Source organism: Melospiza melodia, chromosome 1 (genome assembly GCF_035770615.1).
Source record: "Melospiza melodia melodia isolate bMelMel2 chromosome 1, bMelMel2.pri, whole genome shotgun sequence".
NCBI classification, from domain to species: domain Eukaryota; kingdom Metazoa; phylum Chordata; class Aves; order Passeriformes; family Passerellidae; genus Melospiza; species Melospiza melodia.
The window spans coordinates 126,261,981-126,285,351 of record NC_086194.1 but is presented as its reverse complement, the minus strand read 5'-3'; the positions used below and the strand labels follow the sequence as shown (position 1 = coordinate 126,285,351).

The window sequence follows — 23,371 nt, the reverse complement described above, 5'->3', positions numbered from 1 at the left end:
AAATACATGGTGGAGATGAACAAATCAGCTTTTCTACAATGACTTGATGGAGAAATCATCTGATAAACCCCAAGTAGGATTCTTTCAGGAAACAGAAAAATAAGCTAAAGATCTTGTAGAATTTGTGTATGATTAGAGACAGAAAGCCCAGTTAAGCAGGCAATAAATCAGAACTCAAGGAAAAGCATGCAAATCAGACATTGCACTGCACAACTTGCAGGTCAGTTGATGCACATGAGCAATGGGCAATAATAGTCTTTGCCTACAATGGAGAACTTTGGTTTTCTAGCACCCACACTTTACCTTCCTTAAAATCTGCATTCTAGCAGTATGTGGTGCTATTACATAGAGATCACGACTTGCCCAGTAAAACAGGAAATATAGTAAATCCACTTTGACATATCATCCAATTATACCAATGGAAACAAACAGCAGCAATTTCATCTTCATAAAACTTCAGAGAATGAGAAAATGTAGAGCAAAGTCAGCAGCGCTGCCAGATGGTGTAAAAGCACCATTATCCCTGACCTTGAGGAGGAAAACAAAGTTGAAGGAGCAGCTGACTACAGAAATAACTTTTAAGTTATTCCAATCAATATGGAATGCCATCCATCAATACCAGGGAGGAAGGATCTACAGACTTGGTAAGAAAACGAGCTGTGCTGCTGAGAAAAAGAGGAATGTTTGATCCAGATGCACTGATGCAGCATCTAACATCAGCAGCAAATATCAGGGGAGAAATTAATACTGATCTTACAGATACACCAGCAGGAATACCGCCACAGCTGCAGTTGTTCAAGGTAGCACTGAATACACACAGTAAAGGTCACTTTAAGTCTTTAAACTCACAACAGCTTTTGGCAAGGAAACCAGCCCTTTGGAGGCAAATGGAAAAAGTTCAGTGCATGCTGCTTTGTCACCAGATTAAGGCAACAAGAGACTGCATAAATCTGTATGCCTTAGCTAAAGGTTTATAAGAAATGCCATGTTTCAAATTTCATCAACTCAAATCCTTCTCAAGAAGGTGGGAAAAGTGAAGCAATAAATGGAGAAGGTAGAAGATGGTAGAGAAAGTTACTGAAATTACAAAAAAGTGTGAGGCATAGAAACAATAATAACAGTTTCTTACAGAGGAAACAAAACCTCAGGCAAGTACTGGGTGAATGGTTTGTAACCTTACTATTTATTATAGACACTTATAAAAACTTTGCATGTGCAACATTTTTTTTAAGGAAGGCACAGTCTTCCCTGTCAGTTAATACTATAAATAAACTGGAAAATGATCAGTAAGTACATTTCTCCTTAATGGAAATATTTTTCTTCGCAATACAGAAAGATGAAAAACTCGACTTGGTTGAGACTACAGGAGAAATGTGACTACATCAAAAAGAAGCAAAACAAAGTCTGCTGACAAATGCAAATAAATGCACAAGATAAATAACCAGAGAAGTGAAGATTTGACTGACATTACAGATCTGACAGTTTTAACTACAGTGGAAGAACTACTACTACACTCACATAAAATGCCTAGTATATCAAGATATTTACCTTGCTTTTATTTAAAGAAAGGAAGTGGTAACAAGAAATTCTTAAAATCCTCTAGAGCATTTTCAAATAATAACTTCATGAGTAATCCAAATAAAAGTTGATGAACAGACATTAATTATCAATCACCAAGAGGCAAGCAATCTCAACTTCCCTTATGCACTCACTATTTGGAATTTGTGGAAAAAAGTACACCAGCACAGATGGCTTACATATCACAGTGACAATGATGGATGATAACTACAGATACTTCTTTCAGAGGCTACACAGATGAAAGCACAATCCTCCAAAATGAGAAACTAGGAGAGGCTATTCACAGCAAAATAAGGCAAGTGGTACAGAGAAAAGAAATTCTGAAAGAAACAGACTCCTAAATGAAATTGATTTAGGACACTCCTGTAGCTGGAACTATTTTCCAGCGAAAACCAACGGAAGGCACCATCCTCAGCTCACATGCTAGGAAGAAATAAAATCCAGCCACAAGTCCCAAAAGCAAAATCACAATCTTCCCATTAACTTTTTAATTCCATATGACCTCTCTTGCAAAAGGATGTGTTCGCACATTTTTGGAAATGAAAAAATGCCCAAAGCAGGTTACTTGGCTGACAGCTCAGTTTGCCTCAGGACTCTGAATACATACAGGTAAGAAATGTGAGTAGCATAACAAACCATATAAGCCAACAGTAGTTCATTCTTACTGAGGATGTAGCAAACATTTTATCGACCTAACAGCATAATAAACACAGATTTCAATTCAGGAATTTGTGACTTGTGGCAACAGAAACTCCCAGACTTAAATGTCAAAAAAACTCCAGAAAACAGAGGCAAAATGCACTTCTCAGCCACTTCATACATAAACACAGCAAACACAAATAAAACCTCCAAGTATCGGACCAGAAATAAATGCATGTTTTCAGTCAGCACCTGCTGCCCCACCAAGCAAACCTCATCTCTCCAAAGCTGGCAGGCCACATAGATTAATTTTGAGGACCAGATGCAGCCTATAAGCTATCAAACAAGAACACTGACTTACAATAATGAGCTGTGTTTCTTTAATCAGCTCCATTAGCATGAGTCAAGTGTTACCCATTTGCAAGTCAGGGTCTCTTCCCAGCTGTATTTACATGGCTACACACTCTTGAATATTGTTGATTCCACATTCTCTGGACATTTTAAACCAATTTCCAAGTACCAAAACAAGTTTTCCCCAACTTTATGTGAACTTTCTGACAGTCTCAGCTTTATATAACTGCACATAAATAGTAGTAAACAATAATAATGAATTGTACACTTAATTAATTATTAACCAGTTACAAAATTAAGCATTACATTCAAATGACTCTCAAAGATATTCAAGAATCCATTCTGTCTGAAGTGAAAATTGCATTTTTTGAAAACACCAAAGATAAAATTAGTGTAGGAATGGATTACATTCAGGTAAGCACTACTTACACAGCCTCCAATTATCCTTTCTGTACATCCACGTGTACATATTTTTTTCTCTATTATCCTAAAAATAACATCTACATACATAGTCTCACACACAGTTTAACAGGCTGTTTTTTAAATTAAGCAAATATTTGTATTTCTACAAAACTTGTGTGAAGGGCCACCATTCACACAAGTTTTGTGTGAATTTACAGCTGCAGTACTTAATGGAGTTTTCTAGAAATATTTAACATTTTCAAAGGTGACAAAAGTTGGGAAACAGTATAGTTGATTTAAAAATAATAACTTTTTTTAAAATTAAGGGAATAACTATTTCAAAGCAGAATGTAACTTATCTCAAATGTACTTTTTTCATGAAACCAGAAGGAATCTTCAATGATTCCACAGCACTTTTATTATGTAGTCCAAAAATTTTTAACATAGCAACTGAAGTCATAACAACTACAACAACAAAAAAATCAGTTGATCTGTATCTCATTCTATCTAGATTTTGTAACCATTACCTTTCCATGTATCACAAGAGAGAAGACATCAAACATTTATTTAATGTTATACTACAAAACACAACACACATTCATTTTTGCCAGTATATAAAGAATTTTCTTTAGAACTGGGGGACACCATGAAGCATATAATTTAATACTGACTCATATTTTGCCCCTAGGATCTCAATGCATCAGAAAAGCTGACCTACACTAAATTACTTTACTCTTTTTAAATGTAACACTAAAATATGTATGTACTGCAAAAGTGGTATTTATTTTCATTTTAAGTATTAAAATTAGCTGTAATTGAGGCTGTAGGGTCAAATAGTTTACGTTCAAAAAAGTAACTGGTCATTGTTTAACATTTTATTACTGTTACACATCTGACAAGATGACACTTCAATGTTAAATTAACATGGTTTTCCCCTTCACAATCAAACAAAAATCATGCAGAGAAAATGCTAATTAAGATGTTTTAAGCAGCTGATAATCAAAATAACCTTTCCTTGACCCACATTAGGATAAGAAAACCCAGCAACAGAAGGCACTTAGGCTAGAGTCTGACCCATTTTCTTTCTAAAGCTGAAGAAGTTGCTGGAGAAGCTTCAAAAGGAAACAGAAAAATTTAGCGCCAAGCAAATTAAGGTTGTAATTTAACTCAACACCTTTCCATTTGCAAAAATAAAATTGCTCTCAATAGCATTCCAAGTACTGAAGTAATTTAAAAACTGCGAATCTTGCAGTAATCACACCAAAATTTGAAGTCAACGGAACAGTTCAGGAGTTGAAAAACATGGTTTTAAAAAAAGTTTTTAACTATGCTTGCCTTCATTCTTTTCTGAATTTTAATCTAAACACAACAGTAGCACAGAAAGATGTGTGTGAGGCAAATATTTAGTGTGCCAGAAAGCAGCTCTTAACTTGTAGTTATGCACATTTAGTAAATTCCCAGATCAGACTTCCTTACTAATACATATGCATGACCCTTACAGCTGGATTCACAATGACCTGACAACCAGCATGCAAACTGACAAAGCATATCACAAAAGCACGACCATAAAGCACAAGTTATTCTTACTGCCCTTCCCCCACCATGCATTTTACCCTTTGTGTTCCTTTATACTTACCATGCCCTCAAAGCCAACTCTGTAAAGGTTTTTAGCACCATTGTCCCAAAGAACATATGCTGCGCTATGTGGACTCGACGCGCTCCAATCTTGGATTTCAGTCACCTATTCAGTTGTGAAAATAAGAAACTGGTTTCTAGAGCAAAGACTCAGAAGTACAATTTGAACTTCAAAATTTACTCATCTCTTCAAAATAATTAATGATATTGTAGTTTTACTAAACCTGATAAAATTTGTTCTGAAGCTGTTTTCTGCTTGATGCAGGTGTTCCCTGGGTGTGTTAAGACAGCAGTCTGATTGTATACTTTGTAGGCCTGTTTTTCTTTTGTATCTTTGGAGGTTATCTAACTACACAACCAGAGAACAAAATCTGAACAGCTCTGATATGTTCCTACCAGAAGCATCATTAACTAAGAGAAACAGGATGAAAACAATTCTAATTGCTTTAATATGTCTGGTTTAACTTGCATTAGCCTGGTGGCTATGCACTATGTTAAGAGACAGAGTTTTATTTCCAGAGCCAGTATGTTTAACAACAGTACAAAAGGAGAGTGAAAATGTCTTTCCCTGACATTTCTGAAATCAGGAGGCCATGCATCAAATTCTGAAAACATTTCCATTATTTAAAAAACGGAAAAAAAAGTTAGTTTACAGATTTTGCTTTCACTCTTACTTATATTTAATTAAACAATGTTTCTGCTAGCTACGACCTACCTTTCCACGTTTAAAAACATTTATATGCATTTATATATTTTTTCAGATGTACAGGTAAACAATCTCTCTAATACAAATTTAGTACACAAAGCAGACTGTGCAGGATAAGACACTTATTTTGCGAAGTTTCAGAGATTTCAATGTATTTTGACATGGGAAGGAGTAAATAATCAACATGAAAAAAGCTGCATTTAAATATCTCTTGTCTTAAAAGATTAAGACTTACTATTTCCTTTCAGTAAAATTCAAAATGAAATCCTCAAATGTCCTAAGGCTTCCATAAATGTCTAGGATATAAAATAAGCTAAATAAGAATATAAAATAGGCTAAATATCATGGTCAGGAACTTTTCACTCTCCTTTAAATGCTGTTTAAGTGTATTAAAAATAAATTCAACAAAAAACACCAGGTTGCCAAGATACAAGGGCATCCAATTCTCAAATTTGGTGATAAAAGTCATAGTGTACTTTACACTGCCTGTTTAAAGTTCATACTTATACCAAACCTTCATCAGTTCTCAAGGTAAATGGAAGTTGTAAAAGTAAAATATACAAATGTTATGATTAGTAACTTATCATTCCATACAATTTTCAATAAATACAAATATTTTTACTAAAGCACTGCATAAAAAGCACTCCAAGACTGTCCTAAACCAGTAACATAATAGCCACACCCAAAGTTTGCAAAGCTTTTTGATTTTAAACTGGAGAAATCCCTATAATCATTATGTGAAAAACAAAACCCTAGGGTGCCAGCACTGAAAACCAAGAGCAAGAGATACACAAATGTGCTGGCCCACAAGCAGTAAGATTACAGAATGTAGTGATGACTAGAAAGGGCTACTCTTGATAGCTCTGTTTTTATACCAGCTCTCTAGTAATGCTGAAATATGCTCAAGATCTTAATGTTGCTACAAATCTTAAAAAACAATGACAAAAAATTAAGAATTAAAAAAATTCTGTGCTGATATTGTAAAAAATGCAAATTAAAATGTAAAAGAGCTGGCTACGGTGTACACATCCTCCTCCTCCAAAATGCTTAAATATTACAAAAAAAGATTAAAAAGTGCCCAGACAACTAAAATACAAGCTCTCATGATTGTATTTTTGCTCTACAATTAAAAAGGCCACCGAGGCCATTACATGAGCAAAAAGAGGTGCAGTTTCTTATTTAAACCAGTTTTATTTTTACCTTTCCTCTACGCCCATTGCCACCATCTTGATCTTCCCATTGCCAGTCAACTCCTCGCACCACCCTGGCACCTGCAAAGATTCCTCTTGCTGTAATTTTCTTTGATTTACGTCGAGACTCCAACAATACCCTGAAGTTATTAAAAGAAGAACCCACAAATGTCAAAATAATAAAGGAAGTCCAAAACAAATCTCTGGGGATGGGAAGGAGAGCATCTTAAAACAAAAACAACCCACAACTGCAGATTTCAGTGCATGAATCACACAAGCAGTACACAAGATAAAACCCCACAAACTTCCAAAATCTGATTCATTGAATGTTTATGATTAGTTTTTAAAATTCTAACATTCTTTCTCCAGACTTCCTACTACCAGCATTCATCTTGTAAATGCTTGCATATAGATTTGTACTTATATTATTGAAATCATTAAAGTACGTGCAAAGCCATATAAACACATCTGTTTCTCTTAGATGTGCTCTAAGCCAATACTTCTGTCCCACAACTGCTCTGTCACTTTTATTCAGAATTATGCTAAGAGCATCTCTTTTCCCTCCTCTCAGTTTTTCTACTCAGATTTTTTATAGCATCTCTTAAGAAATTAAGTCAATACAGTACAATCCATTTCTTCAGTCATATAATGTGTTTTTTTCAAAGCAAACCTCTTCTATTCCTTCTGACTTCAGCAGAACGGAAGTAGACAAGCCTAAACAGAATGGTTCATGATATTTTAACTAGAAATAATAATCTCAAAAGCCACCAATTTTCATGTAACAAGGCTTCTTGCTTCATACCAGGAACATGTCGCCAGACAAAAGAATTTTTCAGCTGACATTCGGAATGTTTCCTGACCACTTCAGGAAATTTCTCAGCATCCTGCTAACTTTTAACATCCAGCAGATGGCACACAAGGAAAGAGTTCAACTGTTACAATCAATGCAAAGAGCACATGAAAACACTGGCCATTTTTTTTCTAAGAAAAATAAAAGTTACCAAAAACACAAAGTAATCTCTTTTAGAGAAGATTCTTAACTTAAAAAACTGAGACAAAAACCTACATACATTACTTCATTATGCCACCCATACAATATCACAGACCCAAAAATAAAACATAAGAGCTTATGTTTCCCTTCATCAAAACGTTCTTACATGTCTCTTGCCATTTTTCCTGTGAGACATCTCTCAAATTCAACAGCACTGTTTTGCCCTTTTCTCCTCCCCAAAATAGTTAGCTTCCATCATTTGTTCTCAGCTAAGCTTGATCCAATAGAAACAGCTCCTTGGCAGAAGAAGCTGCTTTCTAGATAAGAGCTCAGTGAGAGTAAACAAAGAAAGGAAGAAAGTGACAAGATGCAAAAAATTTCCAGCAATATTTTACACAATGTACAATCTATCTTCAAAACTAAAACTTGTACTGTATTCACCATAACCAATCTCTTAAAACTACAAAGGAAACCTCAGCTTAAGAAAGAAAAAAAAGTCTGGCAAGCATTCTCAAAAGCAAGAAGACTTCAAAAAAACCAAGTAAGTAGAAAACATATGTATTTTGTCACCTATTCTCCTTTAACTAAATTAAGACAGCATCTCCAAGTCCAATTTGTAAGTCTTGTTCTGCATTCAACATTGCAATTGAGAGTAAGTTTATGATACCCATTTATTTGGCGCCTAAAGCTACTGGTGTGAGCCTCCAAAAAACAACCAACAAAAAGTTCTTATGTTTTGATTAAGCCACTGACTTGGACATCTGAGCCACGGTTAAAACCTTTAAGCAAGCACTTGAGAATGTAAACACAGACCCTGTAAGACATAATTTGAGACCTCAGGCTGTGTGCTCCAGCCACTTCCCTTAACTGTACAAGAACTGATTAAAGCACACCACTCATTTACAGCATACTTGTAAATCTAACTTCTCCAAGAAGAAGATATAAATGTTGTCTTGCACATGTCACATTCAAATGAGGACCATATCTAAAAAAAAAAAAAAGATTTTGATGATTTAATGAAAGACCATGGAGGAAACATCACAGAGGTGACACCACAGTGTGTAGCCTTTACACAGTGTTTTTCCATAGCTCTCCAAGTATTTAGCAGCAGGCAAATATCACTGTTCCCACTTAACTGGTACATAAATCATGACAAAGAGGGGCTTTGGACTGAGACAAGTTATTTAAGGTCAAGAACACCTATAAAAGGACACACTAAATGCAATTTTGTTCCGAGTTCTCCACTGAGAGATGATAATAGATGCTTAAGAACATGAAAACCAAGGCAAGAGCAGAAAAACCCTTCATAGCATCTTTTCTCTGCTTCCTGTAGTGAGTAGTTTAAGCAGTTCAATTCCAAGTCCAGATCATCCTGTTTCCCATAACCTTCAAGGAGGGTATTTCCCCTCAGTCTGTCCACACCATTACTGAATCTAATTAAACCTTCACATTCATAATTCATTGACAAATCTTTTTGTGATTACGCACAGTATAAAGGTAATTGCCTTTGTTTTAAAGCTGCTATACGAGAACACAAAAAATAGGAAAGCCTCAAGCAAAACTGAATAATCATATCCTAACATTTTTCTGTACTCTGTTCTTCCTAAAATTTCCATGTTTTCCAAGATCCAAAGACTTATCCTAGCTATCTGTCTCCCAGAAACAGAATCTAACCTCAAACCTCTTACTCTCTTACCTAATCCAAATTTCAGTAACCAAATGTTCAGTTTCAAAGTTAACCACAAATACCTGTTTCTACTTGATTTCACCAGGAAAAAGTTAGGTTTTACCTTTCACTTCCCGGTGTGGTAATTCTGTAAAAACGATGCCTCAAGTGATGCTTGTCCCCATGATAGCAAACTGTGCACAAGTCATAATTTGTGCATTCAGCACACTTCCATCGGATGCCAATGATGGGCTGCTGCCGACAAGTATCACACATAGTCCCATCATGTTTGATACCTGTGGAAGGAAAAGAAAAAAGAAAAAAACCTAAAAACTTTGCTGCATCACTACAGACTTCTGTTGCACATCATTATAATTTGACATTATATAGTAGAAATTTAACAATAAAGAAAGGCTGCTGCTTATACCCTATCAGCCTGAACCACTGAGGGGAAAAGATAGCAGACTTTGCCTCGTATCTCCAGTTGGCAGTCTGTTCCTGAAATATTCTATCTTAAAAAGCTGAGAAGGCTATGTCTGCTTCCTTCCATCTATACAAAGGAGAGAAAGAAAATGAGAAATCGTTTAACTACAAGTCAACAGGTCAGAAATGGGTTTATCAAAGCACACAGGGAAATCTAGAATTTTATCTCTGGAGTACAGCTATCAACACACGTTATATCACAAAGGCCACTGTGCTCAACTGTGTGTGGCAGCCTAAAAATTACTGCTTTGACTTACACATTTTGTACACTGGAAAATTAAAGTGCTTGTCTCTATTCTTTTTTATACAGGAAAAAAATTAAGCTCTCTTGGATAGATGCCATTAGGTTCATGAAAATCTGTTACCATTTTTGAAGCATTTTACTGTTATTCTGGTTTTGTTTCTAAAACGAATGTGCCAGAGACAGACCAGATGTAACCCACTAGCATGAGCTCTGCCAAGCCTTCCACAAAAACTGATCCCAAGTCTTTAGCCTTACAACTCTGCCAAGCTACAGCAGAGTGAAAATGGTCAGTCACAGAGTTTCCATCCACCCATTCTAAATACAGGGAACAGCCACAAGTTTATTAAAAAAAAAATCAAATTTTGCTGTTTGGAAAAAATTGAGCAATAGAAGAGAGAAGCACCAGCATTCAGTCTGTAGCACTAGACAGAAATGAGCACTAAGAAGCTAGAGTAACACAGAATTTTCCCAATCACTTCCCCTTAAAAAAATCCCAGATCAATTTGAAACTAAGTGAGGAAAAAGAATGGATTTTGCCTCCTCCAGGAGGGATGCTTTCAGAAATGAATGCCAAATTCACTATAAAGCTATTAGTCACTTACACCCAACAGCTGAGCCATCTGTAGCAAAGAAAAGTCAACAGTTGGAAAGGCAAAACTGAAGGAAATGCCTTCTTGTTTGATCATTTCACAGAAAAACGTAATAGCTGAGGTTGGAAGTAACATTTGGAAATTGTCTTTTCCAACAATTACTGCTCAAAGCAGGGTAAACTAGAGCTGGCTGCCCAGGACCATATCCATTCAAGGCTTTGAGCACCACCAAGAACATACTCCACAACAGAGCATATGCAACTATCCCTAGAAAAAAACTGTTTCCTCTGTTTCAGTGGAAATTCCTGTATTTCAATTTGTGCCCATTGTCTCTTGCCTTGTCATGTGGCACCACTGCAAAGAGCCAGGCTCCATCCTCTTTACAACATTCATCAGGCATTTATATACACTCTTAAGATCTCCCTGAGCCTCCTCTTCTCCAGACTAAGCACCACCAGATCCCTCATTCTCATCCTGTACCAGACACCCTTAAGATTCTTTGCTGCACACTTGCAGCCCTTCACTTGAATCTCAGTATGACCACATCCCTCTTGCTCTGGAGACTGTACTGAAGCATTTTACTATTCTTCTGCTTTCCAAGCTGAAGTCCTCAAGAGTGGATGCACTAAAAGCACTGAGATATCTTGTTCTTGTTCATGTTTTTGTCACCTTGTTTAAAAAGGCTAACTAGTTACAGTGCTTGGGGTTGAGAGGTAGTATTGGTGTTATTTCTAACTGATTGCTAAATTTGTATTTCACATAGAAACAGAAGTTACACATCTCTTGATGATACTCTTTTTTAATGCCTGCTGAACTTTTGGGAAGGCATTTGGCCAAGAAATACATTTCTTCTGGATGTGAAGGAACTAAGGATTTGGGTGCTGTAGGATTCTTCCACTTGACCAAACAGCAGGAAGAAACAGCAAAAGAGCAGTATAATTAGGAATCATGTGATACAGAATAGGTCATCTCACTGTAAACTTAAATAAAAACTAAACACTTCTTGACAGTGAGGCAAAAGCAGCTATGCAAAACTCAGCAAAATTTGCTTAGGAAAGATCAAGAAAAAAAAAATCGTACAAAGATATTTGACTCAAGTAATTTTACTGACCACAGTGTCTGGGACTTAAAAAAGAACAGTGCAAGTCTGTACTTGAAGTATCTGATCTAAAGGGATGTTTCTGTATCTCACAGATCCCTAAACACCATCCTGATAGATATGGCCTCTCTTCATCCATTCCCTGACACATGATTCCAGCAGCAACACCCACTTCAGCACATGCCTCACCTGACCACACTGCTCCATTCTTTCCATTATGTGAGCAAATGGTTTTTGCAGAGCTGGGATGCAAACTGCATGAAGAAACACACCAGGCTGGAAAACAGCCAGGAGGAAAAATATTCAGCTGAACTGGTTTCCCAATCCCATTCTTTGAGGTGCTGCACAACACTACTGCCATGAGAAACAAAGAATTGCAGGGCAGGAGCAGGCAAGTAATCTTGCTACAGAATGTCTAACTACTGCACCAGAGATCTGGGGGGAGAAGCAGATTTGTATGCTTCTGGTGACAGTGGACTAAGACACCTTGAACTTCATCTGCTAAAAACAGGATAAAACAAGGCGCTACTACTGATTACATAATGTGATACTAAACTCTTACTCATGGTCATAATACACACAAAATTATTTAGATCAAAAATACGTGTTAAAGAAGATTGAAAGAATTTAAATTCAACTAGATATTATAGGTACACCAAGGGTAGTAGGTTGACCTTGCCTGGCTGTCAGGTGTCCGCCCAACCAGTCTCTCACTCTACCTCCTCAACAGGACCAAGAGTGAAAACAAAATGAAACAGCTTAGGTCAAGCTAAAAGTGAAATTATTTACCAATCACCATCATAGGCAAAAGAGATTTGACTTGGAGAAAATTTATAGCTAATTAAAAAAAAAAAGAGGATGGTGAGGAAAACAAAAACTAAAACACCTTCTCCCCATACTTCACCGTCTTTGCAGAGACAACTGCATTCCTTCGTTCCAAATGCCTCTATCTCCCTACTTCTTCCCAGGGTATATTAAAACTACAGAATCTTTTGGTTGGAAAAGGCCCTGAAGACCATCGAGTCCAGCCATTAACTTAACACCACCAAGATCACCACAAACCACATCCCTAAGCACCATGCCTACACATCTTCTAAATACTTGCAGGGATGGTTATTCAACCACTCCTCTGGGCAGCCTCCTCCAGTGCCTGACAGCCCTTTTGGTGCAGATGGGAAACAGAGGTCAGTCCATAGCCGCTCCTCACACTTTTACCCAGCCCCATCATGGGTCCTCTCCACAAGCTTTATTCCTTCAGGAAAACACTCTCTGAGCACGGGCTCCCCCGTGCGCTGCAGTGAGGGTCCCCGCTCCACTGTGGCCCTCCCTGGGTGGCACGAGGACAGCCTGCATCACTGAGGTGTCCATCTGCTGGCTCACCATCCACACACCAAAACTCAGCACTGAGTTGGCATTGAGTGACACTCAGGGGGAAGAAAGGACACATTATGTCCACAGTTATGTCCACAGTTTCACACTAGCTTGGTTCTACCCCAGTAGACTGAAGGCTCATCAGCCCTGAGATAATTTCAATTTACTTTTACCAAAAAGCAAAGCAGTTTATGCACTCCCAAACCATCCATGATGTAAATCAAAGCATAGTACATAAGTCATAAGAACAACCAGGAGACTGCACCAAGTGTAGGCTCTGGAGCCAAACTAAAATCCTGACCCAAAAGCAAAATCTGCCACATAAACTCTTCCCCTCTTCAAGGCTGTTTAAGAAAGCTTGAGAAACACAAATGTTACAAAGTTTATATTGGGAAAGAAAGCCTTCATTAAACTACTAGAATGAATTGAAGTGCCATAAAAACTTCAAAGTTCAAACAGCAGCCTACAGCTGACCAGCTGTTCACCAAGAGCACTTTAGCTCTCTAAACCGAGATCATGAAAAAAATTAACCTTCTAAATATTCTTCAAGATTTTCTATTTCAAAATGAAACATGTTTTGTGTCATATAACTTTAAAAACCAAAACAAACTAGGTAATTAGAATGGTACTTTCACTATGCCTAGTTACTTTCAAATAACTGTCATTTCCTTATGTCCCTTCACCTTTAGTACACCATAAAATCCAATATTCCTGATGTCCACTTGTCATTAATGCTTTCTACTATTTGAAATTAATATTAGTTTTCTACCTTAATGCCATACCTTAATTTCACTTTTCTCATCTCTTCCCAAATCCTCCCTGGATTACCTAGTCCAGCATTCCTCTGTCATCACTCATTTATACATCAATTTCACAGCTCTTCACAAGTTTTTGAAACCCATGCTCACTCTTACAGCTGCCAAAGGAAATAAAAGCAGTGTTGCTCAAATTGCTATTTGAATTTGTTACAAATAGGTTTTTTGTACTGAAGATAATTAGATGGCAATATACAGCTGTCCAATAAAAGGATTTTAACAGTGAAATCAAATGTACAAGGGGTATCCACATTCACTCACTGTTAAACAGAAGACACCAGTAGTGATTTCACTTCTCAGACGAAACAAAATCTGGTTTCCAATGGAGTCATTACTCTCCACAGAACTGTAATGAACTAAAGTCCCTTCTTACCATAATGACAATACCACCATCAAGTAAGGGATACCATAAACAACTTAAAAAATTATTTATATACACTCCAATTTAAAAAGCAGTAACAATGTTTTGTTCTTCCTATTCCTTTACCCCAGGTCATTTTTACATTAGGGCCAGACTTCAGGTAAATTGAAAACAAAAAATTCTTAGCGATAACCAGTTAGATTCTGAAAAACTGCATGAAAACTCCAATGAGTGTTCCCACAAAAATAACTCCTCTACTAAATACACCATCTGGAAGTAGCCAGCTGACCAATTATTATTACAGATACAAAATGCCAGACTTGCTAAAGCATGTGTCCTATCTGGTAAGGGAATCACAAGATACACAGGAAGGGAGAGGATTACCGTGTAGAAGACATGGGGGAAGGGCAGGGAGAACAAAGAACACGTTTATTTAAAAAAACAGGTCTCCCAAGTACCACTACTCAGGAAGCTGTTAATTTTTTTAATTTGTGAAGATATTTCTTCACAAATATCCTGTAGATATTTACAAGTAGCCACTAAAAAAATCTTGACTAAGACAACTTGCTGTAAATTACATTAGATGTTCTAAAAGCAAGAACAAATAAACAAACACACAGGATAAATCATGGGTGCTCTGTCTTTTAAAATGCTTTGACATTTTTGACTTAATGATCAATTATGCCCCTTTTCAGGTATAAAAACCTATTAATACAACACAGAAAGCCACTCATCTCCTGCAGATAACACCCAGATTTTCAGCATTACCAGAATACAGCACATTATGCTTTCCACACTGCACTGATGCACGCTCCAGCTGGGGGATAATTCTGTATCAAGGTTTCCATTTCCTGACTCCAGCCCCTCCGCCAACTCCCCTTATTCAAACACAACTTGGTAAATTCTTTCAGCAGGAAAATAATATTGTTACTTTGAACCAACTGTATAAAAAAAGGAAATTAATGACAAATGAATTCTGCTCTATAGAAAGCAAATCTTCAGAAGGAGAACAAACAGAAAAAGTTTCTGTATTGCTCATGGCTATTATGTGAACATAGCCAGATGTGCTCTCTACAAACATGGTACTTGTCTGGCCTTTAGCTCAGGCAAAAGGCTGCCTTCCTCTCTAAATAAAAAGTTTGGATTTTTAACTTTCTTCCTTCTCTTCAGCAACTCAGAAAACAACTCCTGTTTCTTTTTCAGAACACTGTCAAAAAAGGGGGACACTCAAGACTCATAGATCCTGGCAAAAGTCTACTTCATAGAAAAAACAGGAATTATCTGCAAGTAACTGAACAAGCACACTGCACTACTGATGTATCACATCTGACCACTTTCTCCATTGAGGAGCCAGCTATGCAGGATCTACCTGAAGTGTTACTTCCATGTGAAATTTTGATTCTTTTTAAATCCTTGGTTTACCAATCCCTCTCAAGTGCTCTGTCGCACTTAAAGCAATGTGGGCAATGTAAATATGACCACACCAAAGGGCAGCTAACACAGCTAGCCTGGTAGACATAACCAAAACAACCCCAAACTTCATATCACATGTCCCTCACGACCCAGATGACTACATCTGGAGCAAAGAGTTTGTAAGACATTCTTCATGCAAATGAGTTTTTATTTTAAGAAGACGATCCTAGAATCTTAATAGCACTAAGGCTATTAAAGTTTTCTAAGATGTTAACATAGTGTCACAATGCTGGTAATAGCCTACAACCACTGAAAGACAAGAACAGTTTCTCTTTTAAGTCTATGAAGCATAGTTCTGGCATATATAAACACAAACATTAATCAAACTCAACTTGCCTTTTTTTTTTTTTAATAGAATGATCTTCAAACATTACTTTTATAACACTGTAAGTTCCTGATGCACCCCTACTGCTCTTGGCTGCACAGGCCTCAAACTTAAAGCAGCAATTCCAGCTGCAAGCACCACTTCTAAGAACTTACCATCAAGACTAGTTTTGAATACATAATAGAAAGAACTCCCAGCAATAACCGATTTTTATTTTTACTATTTTACTTTTATATTTATTTTCCCTATAAACTTACATTGTAACTGTAAATTCATGAACCAGAAAATTTTTTTTTCATTTTAAACTATAAGAGCCATGACACACACTCCACTAAGTATCATCAAACAAAAAGCCACCCCATGCTTTATAACATTTCCTTGCCCAACATCATCATTAATACTACCACAAGAAATTCCTGTTAAGTAATCCCACTTACATTAATGTCCCTAGAGAAGTATCAAACTATATCATCCAAAGTCAGTCACTTACTCTAAACAACGGACAGTCACCACCACGGAGAAAAAACAAATCATTACCAAAAGGTGAAGAAGGAAAGTGACTTAGACAAGACTACAAAGTGAATCAGCAGTAAACAGAGGACTTCAGTCCAAACTGACAGCACCTTAACTCTATTAACTTTGCCGTTTTGTTAAAACTACTTTACAGAATTCTACTCTTCCCATCTCCAGGGAATAAAGCCCCCAAAAGTAACTCCCTCTTGCAAAAAGCAACCCTGGGTACCTACACACAACAGTTCCATGCAGATGAGGATGATGTTCACCAGAAACCTCAGGAAGAGAAATACCATTTTGCTAGCCTGACAGTAGCAATGTGTGTGACACAATATAGACAGTTTTATCTGAAACAGAACTTAGAATTCTAATACAAAATATAAACAGAAATTAAAATCAGAAGGAATAAAGCAAAAAACGGAAATAAAAACATGACAGTTTTAAAACTGAATATTAAGTCTAGGCTTCCAGATAGTTAAGAGGACACCATCTGCTTGCAAATATGTCAGGCAGGGCTAGAACAATGAGCATTCGAGGCTCATATGCAACATTTATGCATATGCTTCAGTTCTAAGCAGAAGCAGTCCCACTGGTTTCTACAGGACATCAAACACAGGTAAAAGTTCCTAAGCATAAACATCCGCAAGACAAGGACTGACAACTTGAAAGACTCCTCTTTCTTGTTTTAAAGTCCATTGCAAAAGGATTTTCAAAAAAAACGTCATCATCATGCCAGCAGAGAGGAAGATACCGAGTCACTGAAAAATTAAATCCATCTCAAAGGGTAACCATGCAATATTTGGGGTTCTTTCCTTAGCAAGGTTTTTTGTAATCAGTTAGAATGAATTCCATGATTGTGTCTCCTCAAAAGTCTTTTAGCCTTAAGTACTGCTATAATTCTCCTTGCTGTAACACTACACGTAGCTGGCACAAAGATGGTCTCTCCATCACGTTCTAAATGAAAGACATATTACAAAAGAGCACAGCTCAAGTGCCTCAATAAATCAGTGCAAACACCTCATTACTGAGGCCCTGACCGGCCCAAAAGTCACCTCACAATATTTCTGATAAAACTTAACAATATCTACATCTTTCTGCGTGAGCTTTCACTGTAAAAACAGGTGCTAAAATGAACATTTCCCTGCAGTGTTTGGAACACTAACACTGCCGCATAATGTCAGTGCAGATCAAATTCCATTGTCCAAAATGACAGGATTTAAAGTATAAATATCAAGCGGCTAAGTCATTAAAAGAATCAACTCATGCACTTCTTTTCCTCCCAGTACCTTTACTATTTTACAGCAGCTCTGGCAATACAGATAAAAGGCAACGTGCAGATTACAGGCACAAATCCACAGTATTTCAACCACTTAGTCAAGTATAGTCCCTATACTTGACTCAAGGATGACTGCCAGTATTTTACAAAACTGCTCCGAAATAGAAATTCAAGAAGTGGGGATAGGGGCGTGAAAGCAAACCCAAACCTAGATGTATCACCCTCTCTCCACCTCCTCCCCAACCCAACAGGAGCCTGCTGTCTGTGGCAGATCACTTTGGCTTTGTTTCCAATTTAGCAGTCCCGGGACAACTTCTGTCCCCGCGGCCCCGCGCTGTAGATTGTCCCAAGTTTCCGTGTACACACAGACACACGGACGCGCACAGACAGACACCCACGCCCGGGGAGGGTGCAGACTCCCCCCGCCCAAACCCAAGGCAAAGGCGAACCTCTAAAAGGGGAAGAAGGAAGGGCGCAATCCGCTCCCCAGGACGGGACCCCGAGCACCCCGGGCGCTGCCCCCCGGCCCAGCGCCCTGGGGACGGAGGTGCCTCCATTCGCCCCCGCTCACCGGTGGGCGCGCTGTCCAGGATGCGGAGGTCGTAGGCCCCGGAGCAGCGGTAGTTGGCGGCGGTGCCGTTGTCCCACACCACGACCACCTCCTCGGGGCTCTCGAAGCTGCGCACGGTGCCCACATGGCCCTCGCCGCCATCCTGCTTCCCCCACTTCCAGTCCGGGCCGCGGACCACCCGGGCCCCGACTCCTTCCACCATCACCCGGTTGTTCCGCGAGCTGCTCATCCCGGCGGCGGCGCCCTGGGGCGGATGGAAGGGGCGCGCAGCCCGCAGGCGGCGGAGGGGGACCCCGATGGGGGCGGCTACCTCGGGCGCCGGGCGGGAATCTCCGTCCGGCTCTTCTCCTTGCTTGCTTGCTCGCTTCTTGCTCGCTCGCTCCCCTCCTCCTTTCCTTCCTCGCTCCCTACGCGCCCATTCCCCGGCCCCAGCGGCGTCCCCCGCCCGCTCCCACCGCCGGCCCCGCTCCCGCCGCTACATCCGGGACCTGCGGCCGCGACGGCGCCGGCTCCAGGGAGACCGGCGCGCCCGCCCCCGCCCCGCCGTGCTGCGCATGCGCGGGCGCGGCGGCGGCGGGCGCGTCGCTCGGGCGCCCCCTGCGGAGCCGCGGCGGGCACTGCCGTGCTGGCCCTGCCCCGGCCCGGCCCCGGGGCTGTGCCCGAGGGAAGGGCCGGGAGCCGAGGAGCCAACCGGGGCTGCTCATGCCTGCCGGCAGGGCTGCCGGAGGCTTCACCTGGTCCCCAGCCCGGCCATTCCTTCTGGAATCGCGGCGTCCTGCCGCCGAGGGCTGTGGCGCCGCCCCGCCCGGCCCTGAGGTGATGATGCGGTGGCTCAATCGGCCGCCTCCTTCTCCATGCACAGGGTGCTCCTATCGCCTATGCTTCAGTGGCAGAGGGATTATCAATTCAATTGTATCAACTAAGTAATGAGCCATCTACCTTGGGTAAACCATAGAATTACTGAATGGTTTTGGATTGAAAAGGTCTTTGATGGTCATCTGGTTCCAACACTCCTGCCATGGGCAGGGACACCTTCCAATAGAGCTGGTTACTCAAATCCCCATCCAATGCAACCTTGAACACTTCCAGTGATGGGGCATTTTATGAATCTATAATTCTACTATTCTAAACTTGTGTACCGGTTTTCTCGGTTTTCTCATTTTCTATTCACTTTTGTGTCCTCACATCCCAAACTGTGGATGCGAGGCTTGTGTACTACCGAGGTGAGGTTGGTGGGGCCATACTTTGGTACCCAGGAGCATTTTAAGCTGGTGTTCAGGTGCTCCAGTCTGCCAAGGGAGGAATCAGTACCTCTACCTGCCCTTCCCACCTCGGAGGATCCTTCACAGGGGATGTATCTGCTCAAACTCTGAGCCTATACCTGCAATGCAATTCTTTATAAACTACCCTCTTTTTTAACACTCTCATCACACTCAAGGATTTCCTTTAACGCCACACAACCTTGCTAATCTTTTATAGAATATAATTCTTCGCTTCAAAAATGGTCCTCGATTACTTTTGTCTCTCCTTTTTTATAATGTCACCTTTTTAAAAGCATCTAACCTAAAGGACAGACAAGTCTGAAACAGACAAAAGAAAACTGTTTCTTAGTCAACAGGGATATGGCTGAAAAAAGGCAGCCCAGCTACCTTGTGTTCAGGGTATTTTTACTGTTTCTGTGCTTTCTTCCCCCTCTGTGGTTATTAATACAGCTAGAAGAGTCTATGAGGTCATCTCCTGACCTCTTTTGTGCATTATTTTACAAAAGGTATAACACAGCAGAATAATAATATGAACATGTAACCACCAGGCCACCACATTCCTCACATAATTTATTCCTTCTTAAACTCTGCTAAGGCTAAAGAATGTTGCCTCAAACATGATGCTGTGTCCTGACAACAGGTAATCCCAAGCAGTGTCTGATTTCTGCTCCTGCAGTGGAAACCTTGAAGCCCAACAGATACCACACAGTTGCCAGGCAGTGTGGGTTTTATAGCAGATGCTTCTACTTGTACAAAAGCTACCCACAGCTTGTACTAGCTTATTACATTGGTACATGGCAGAATTTCCCAGAAATTCTGGAGGTTTCTTAATGTTTTAAGGGATCTAGCTGGGCTCTTGTGGGGAAAATTTGCCCATCTGCCTCATTCTACTTTTTCATGCTTTGATAGTTATGGACAAGTAAAAATTTCACACATGCCTAAGGATAACCCAGAGCATGTTTTTCTATTACTCTCTGGTACAGTTAGATAAAAAAGGCTTTTTGTAATCAGGAAAGGTATGCCAGAAATAATTAATAAAGTCTGAGATCAGAATTAGTTCTCCTGGAGAGAATCTGAGAAGTTCATCCCTTACATTAATTTCTCCACAAAGGCTATATCCTAAATTACAGACCTTAAGAGAATGTGCTGCTGCTGCAGTTCAGCAGCAATGCATGTGGGTAGATATTATCCTGGAGCTTCTTCTCTCCCAGTCATCCTTCTGACAGCTCATGCTCTATCACAATAACCCATGCCTCTCCTCCTACTCACCTGCTTTTTCTATCAGATTATTTACTTGCAAAAACCAGAATCTCTAAGAATGCCTGGATCATTTCAGAGGTGTCTTAGACACACAAGGACATGGAACACACACGTGGAACCCAGTATCTATTGGACTGAATGAGACTGCTCCCTCAATAGCTGACAGGGACTTCTTTACCAGCTCAAAATACAGAGCCTTGTACTACTTTTATTTGAGTGGTAGAAAATAAAGGCTGGATAGACTGGGTTGATGCATTCACACATGCCAATAAGTACATGACTAATTTTTGCACTCCAATCTCCTGTTATTTCTACTCCTATATGGCTACAAAGTTGTGAAAGGTGCAAAATTGTCATTGGCTACCACAATTGGTTTCCCAGAATCCCAAATATTTTATTGTATTATCTCTTTGAATCATACTTTATATTCCATATTCTGTGCATCTGTTTCACCAACTAGTAAAGAAAAAAAAAGATATTTAGCTCTTAAATATTTTATTTTAATTAGCCTTCAAAATAAGAAGTAAATACTGTTTTCAGATGGAGATTTAAAAAGTTACAGCAGGGCACAGAAAAAGGATACAGCTTTAGGGAATGATTTTCAAGTTAAGTTGGACAGTTAGTGGTTCTATCTTGATATTTTTCTGGTATCAGTCACAAGAATATACAACAGCATTAGTGCTAGAATAATAAGCAAGAGAAGCTAATTCTGAGTAAGGACCAGAAGACTATTGGAGACTCACAGAAAGGTGTAGATAGAAGAATCAGAATGTAATAGCAAGAGGAAGAAGAGAGCTTTGAGTTTTGAAAAGAAGCTGAACTAAGACAAGAAATAAAACAAGCAAAAGTATAAACAAGATAGAGATTCCATAGGAAGTTGGATCCAATTAACACATTGTGACAAGAAAAGTGACAGGCACCACATTTTCAGATATGTGTCAGCATTTTCTTTAGAAACTGGGAAACTAGCTACCATAACACCTTAAGGAAAGAACTCATATTCATTTTTCAGCTGAAAAAAACCTTTGCAGGCTTAAGGCCTTTTGTGAGGCAGAAGGAGTTAGCTCCTTAATTGGCTGGTTGTACACAGAATAAACGCACACAGATTTGTAGTTGTCTCTGACAAGTCTCTGGTCCCTCAATAGAACTGTTTTCTTCTGATGTATACTGAGAACTTTCATATCTCCTGAACTTGCATTTGCTCCTTATTGCACAGAACAGCTATTTTACAGAAAAGAAGAGAAAGGAGAAGGAAGGAGAAAGAGAAGGAAAAAGGAAGAGGAAGAGGAAGAGGGAGAAGAGAAGAGAAGAGAAGAGAAGAGAAGAGAAGAGAAGAGAAGAGAAGAGAAGAGAAGAGAAGAGAAGAGAAGAGAAGAGAAGAGAAGAGAAGAGAAGAGAAGAGAAGAGAATTGAGCCCTGAGGAGCACTGCTGCTGACCAGTAACTAGCCAGATGTGACCTCATTCACCACAACCACATGAGCCCTATCCCTCAGCCAGTTCTTCACCCAGTGCATTGTGAACCAGCTCTTCCCATGTTTGGATAACTTGTCAAAAATGATGATGTGAAGGACAATATCAAAAGCCTTATTAAAATCCAGAAAAACTGCATTCACTATCTTCCCTTCAGCCAGTAGATGTGTGACTGTATCATAACCAAACTGGTTAAACAGGACTGTCCCTTGTGAATCCATGTGCTCACACTGCAGGCAATTTAATCTATCAGTCCTCAGACTGTGGGGGAAAATGCTATCTAAACCGTCAGTACTAGATCTGGCAGATAATTTATTTCTTTGCTTTTCAAGTCTACAAAATTACACTCATAACTCTCCTCCAACCTAGGACCAGTAGAAGAATGGGACTATGGGGTTTTTTCTACTATTCAGACTGGCAGAGCAGTAATGCCTTAAGCTGCTGCATCATGAGCAAGCAAGGCTTGTCTGTGAAAGGCTCATTTACAGTGTTGCTAGCCCTGTGAGACAGTGCTTGCTGTGAACACCTCAGGTAGTCATGGCAGAGCAGTTGAATCAGAAGCTGGAGGAAGGGAATCCACAGTGCTGTAGGCAAAGTCTCTCTAATTGCAAGGACTCATTCATATTCATCCAGGGCAAGAGTTTGGATGTGCAATATGAACTAGTGAACAAGTTCTCTTCTGGCTACCCAAAATTATGTATATTGCTGAGTCAGTCCTCCAGCTGGTGGTTATGGTCTTCCTCACCACTTTCTGCCATATTGGAGCAATCCAGTAAGGGGCCAAGAGAGAAGATCTCTGGTTTGTGCAGAATTCAGTGCTGTGTGTACCCTGTAGCCTCCTTGGTTTTGTTGGAAAGCAAACACTTTTGTAAGAGTGACTTTCTGTAAGAGCAGCTGCCACCTTTCTGAATGATAGGGCAACTCTCAAGACAACTCTCACAGAGTCACAGGAAATAGGACTTTGGAGAACATCCAGTGCATGCTCCTGCCCATCAAAGCCATAGAGAAAGCTGCTTGTCCAAACTCTGCCTGGCTGCCTTTCAGATCTGCAAAATGTCATGCTCCAGCAGGAAATTCTAATATAAGTATTTGCCTGGAT

At 39.5% G+C, this 23,371-nt stretch overlaps 1 protein-coding gene across 3 annotated transcripts in view; it reads right to left on the bottom strand.

Moving 5' to 3' along the window:
- The window catches only part of MIB1 (MIB E3 ubiquitin protein ligase 1), a 78,010-nt gene extending 59,300 nt beyond the window's left edge, over positions 1–18,710 (bottom strand). For all 3 annotated transcript variants that reach the window (XM_063167375.1, XM_063167384.1, XM_063167394.1), the window contains exons 1-4: positions 18,280–18,710; positions 9,283–9,454; positions 6,512–6,641; positions 4,607–4,711 (exon numbers count right to left, since the gene is read on the bottom strand). In XM_063167375.1, the coding sequence (XP_063023445.1) occupies positions 4,607–4,711; positions 6,512–6,641; positions 9,283–9,454; positions 18,280–18,508 (636 nt within the window). In that variant the 5' untranslated portion in view covers positions 18,509–18,710. The remainder of the gene's footprint in view (positions 1–4,606; positions 4,712–6,511; positions 6,642–9,282; positions 9,455–18,279) is intronic.
- Positions 18,711–23,371: the final 4,661 nt, after the last annotated feature.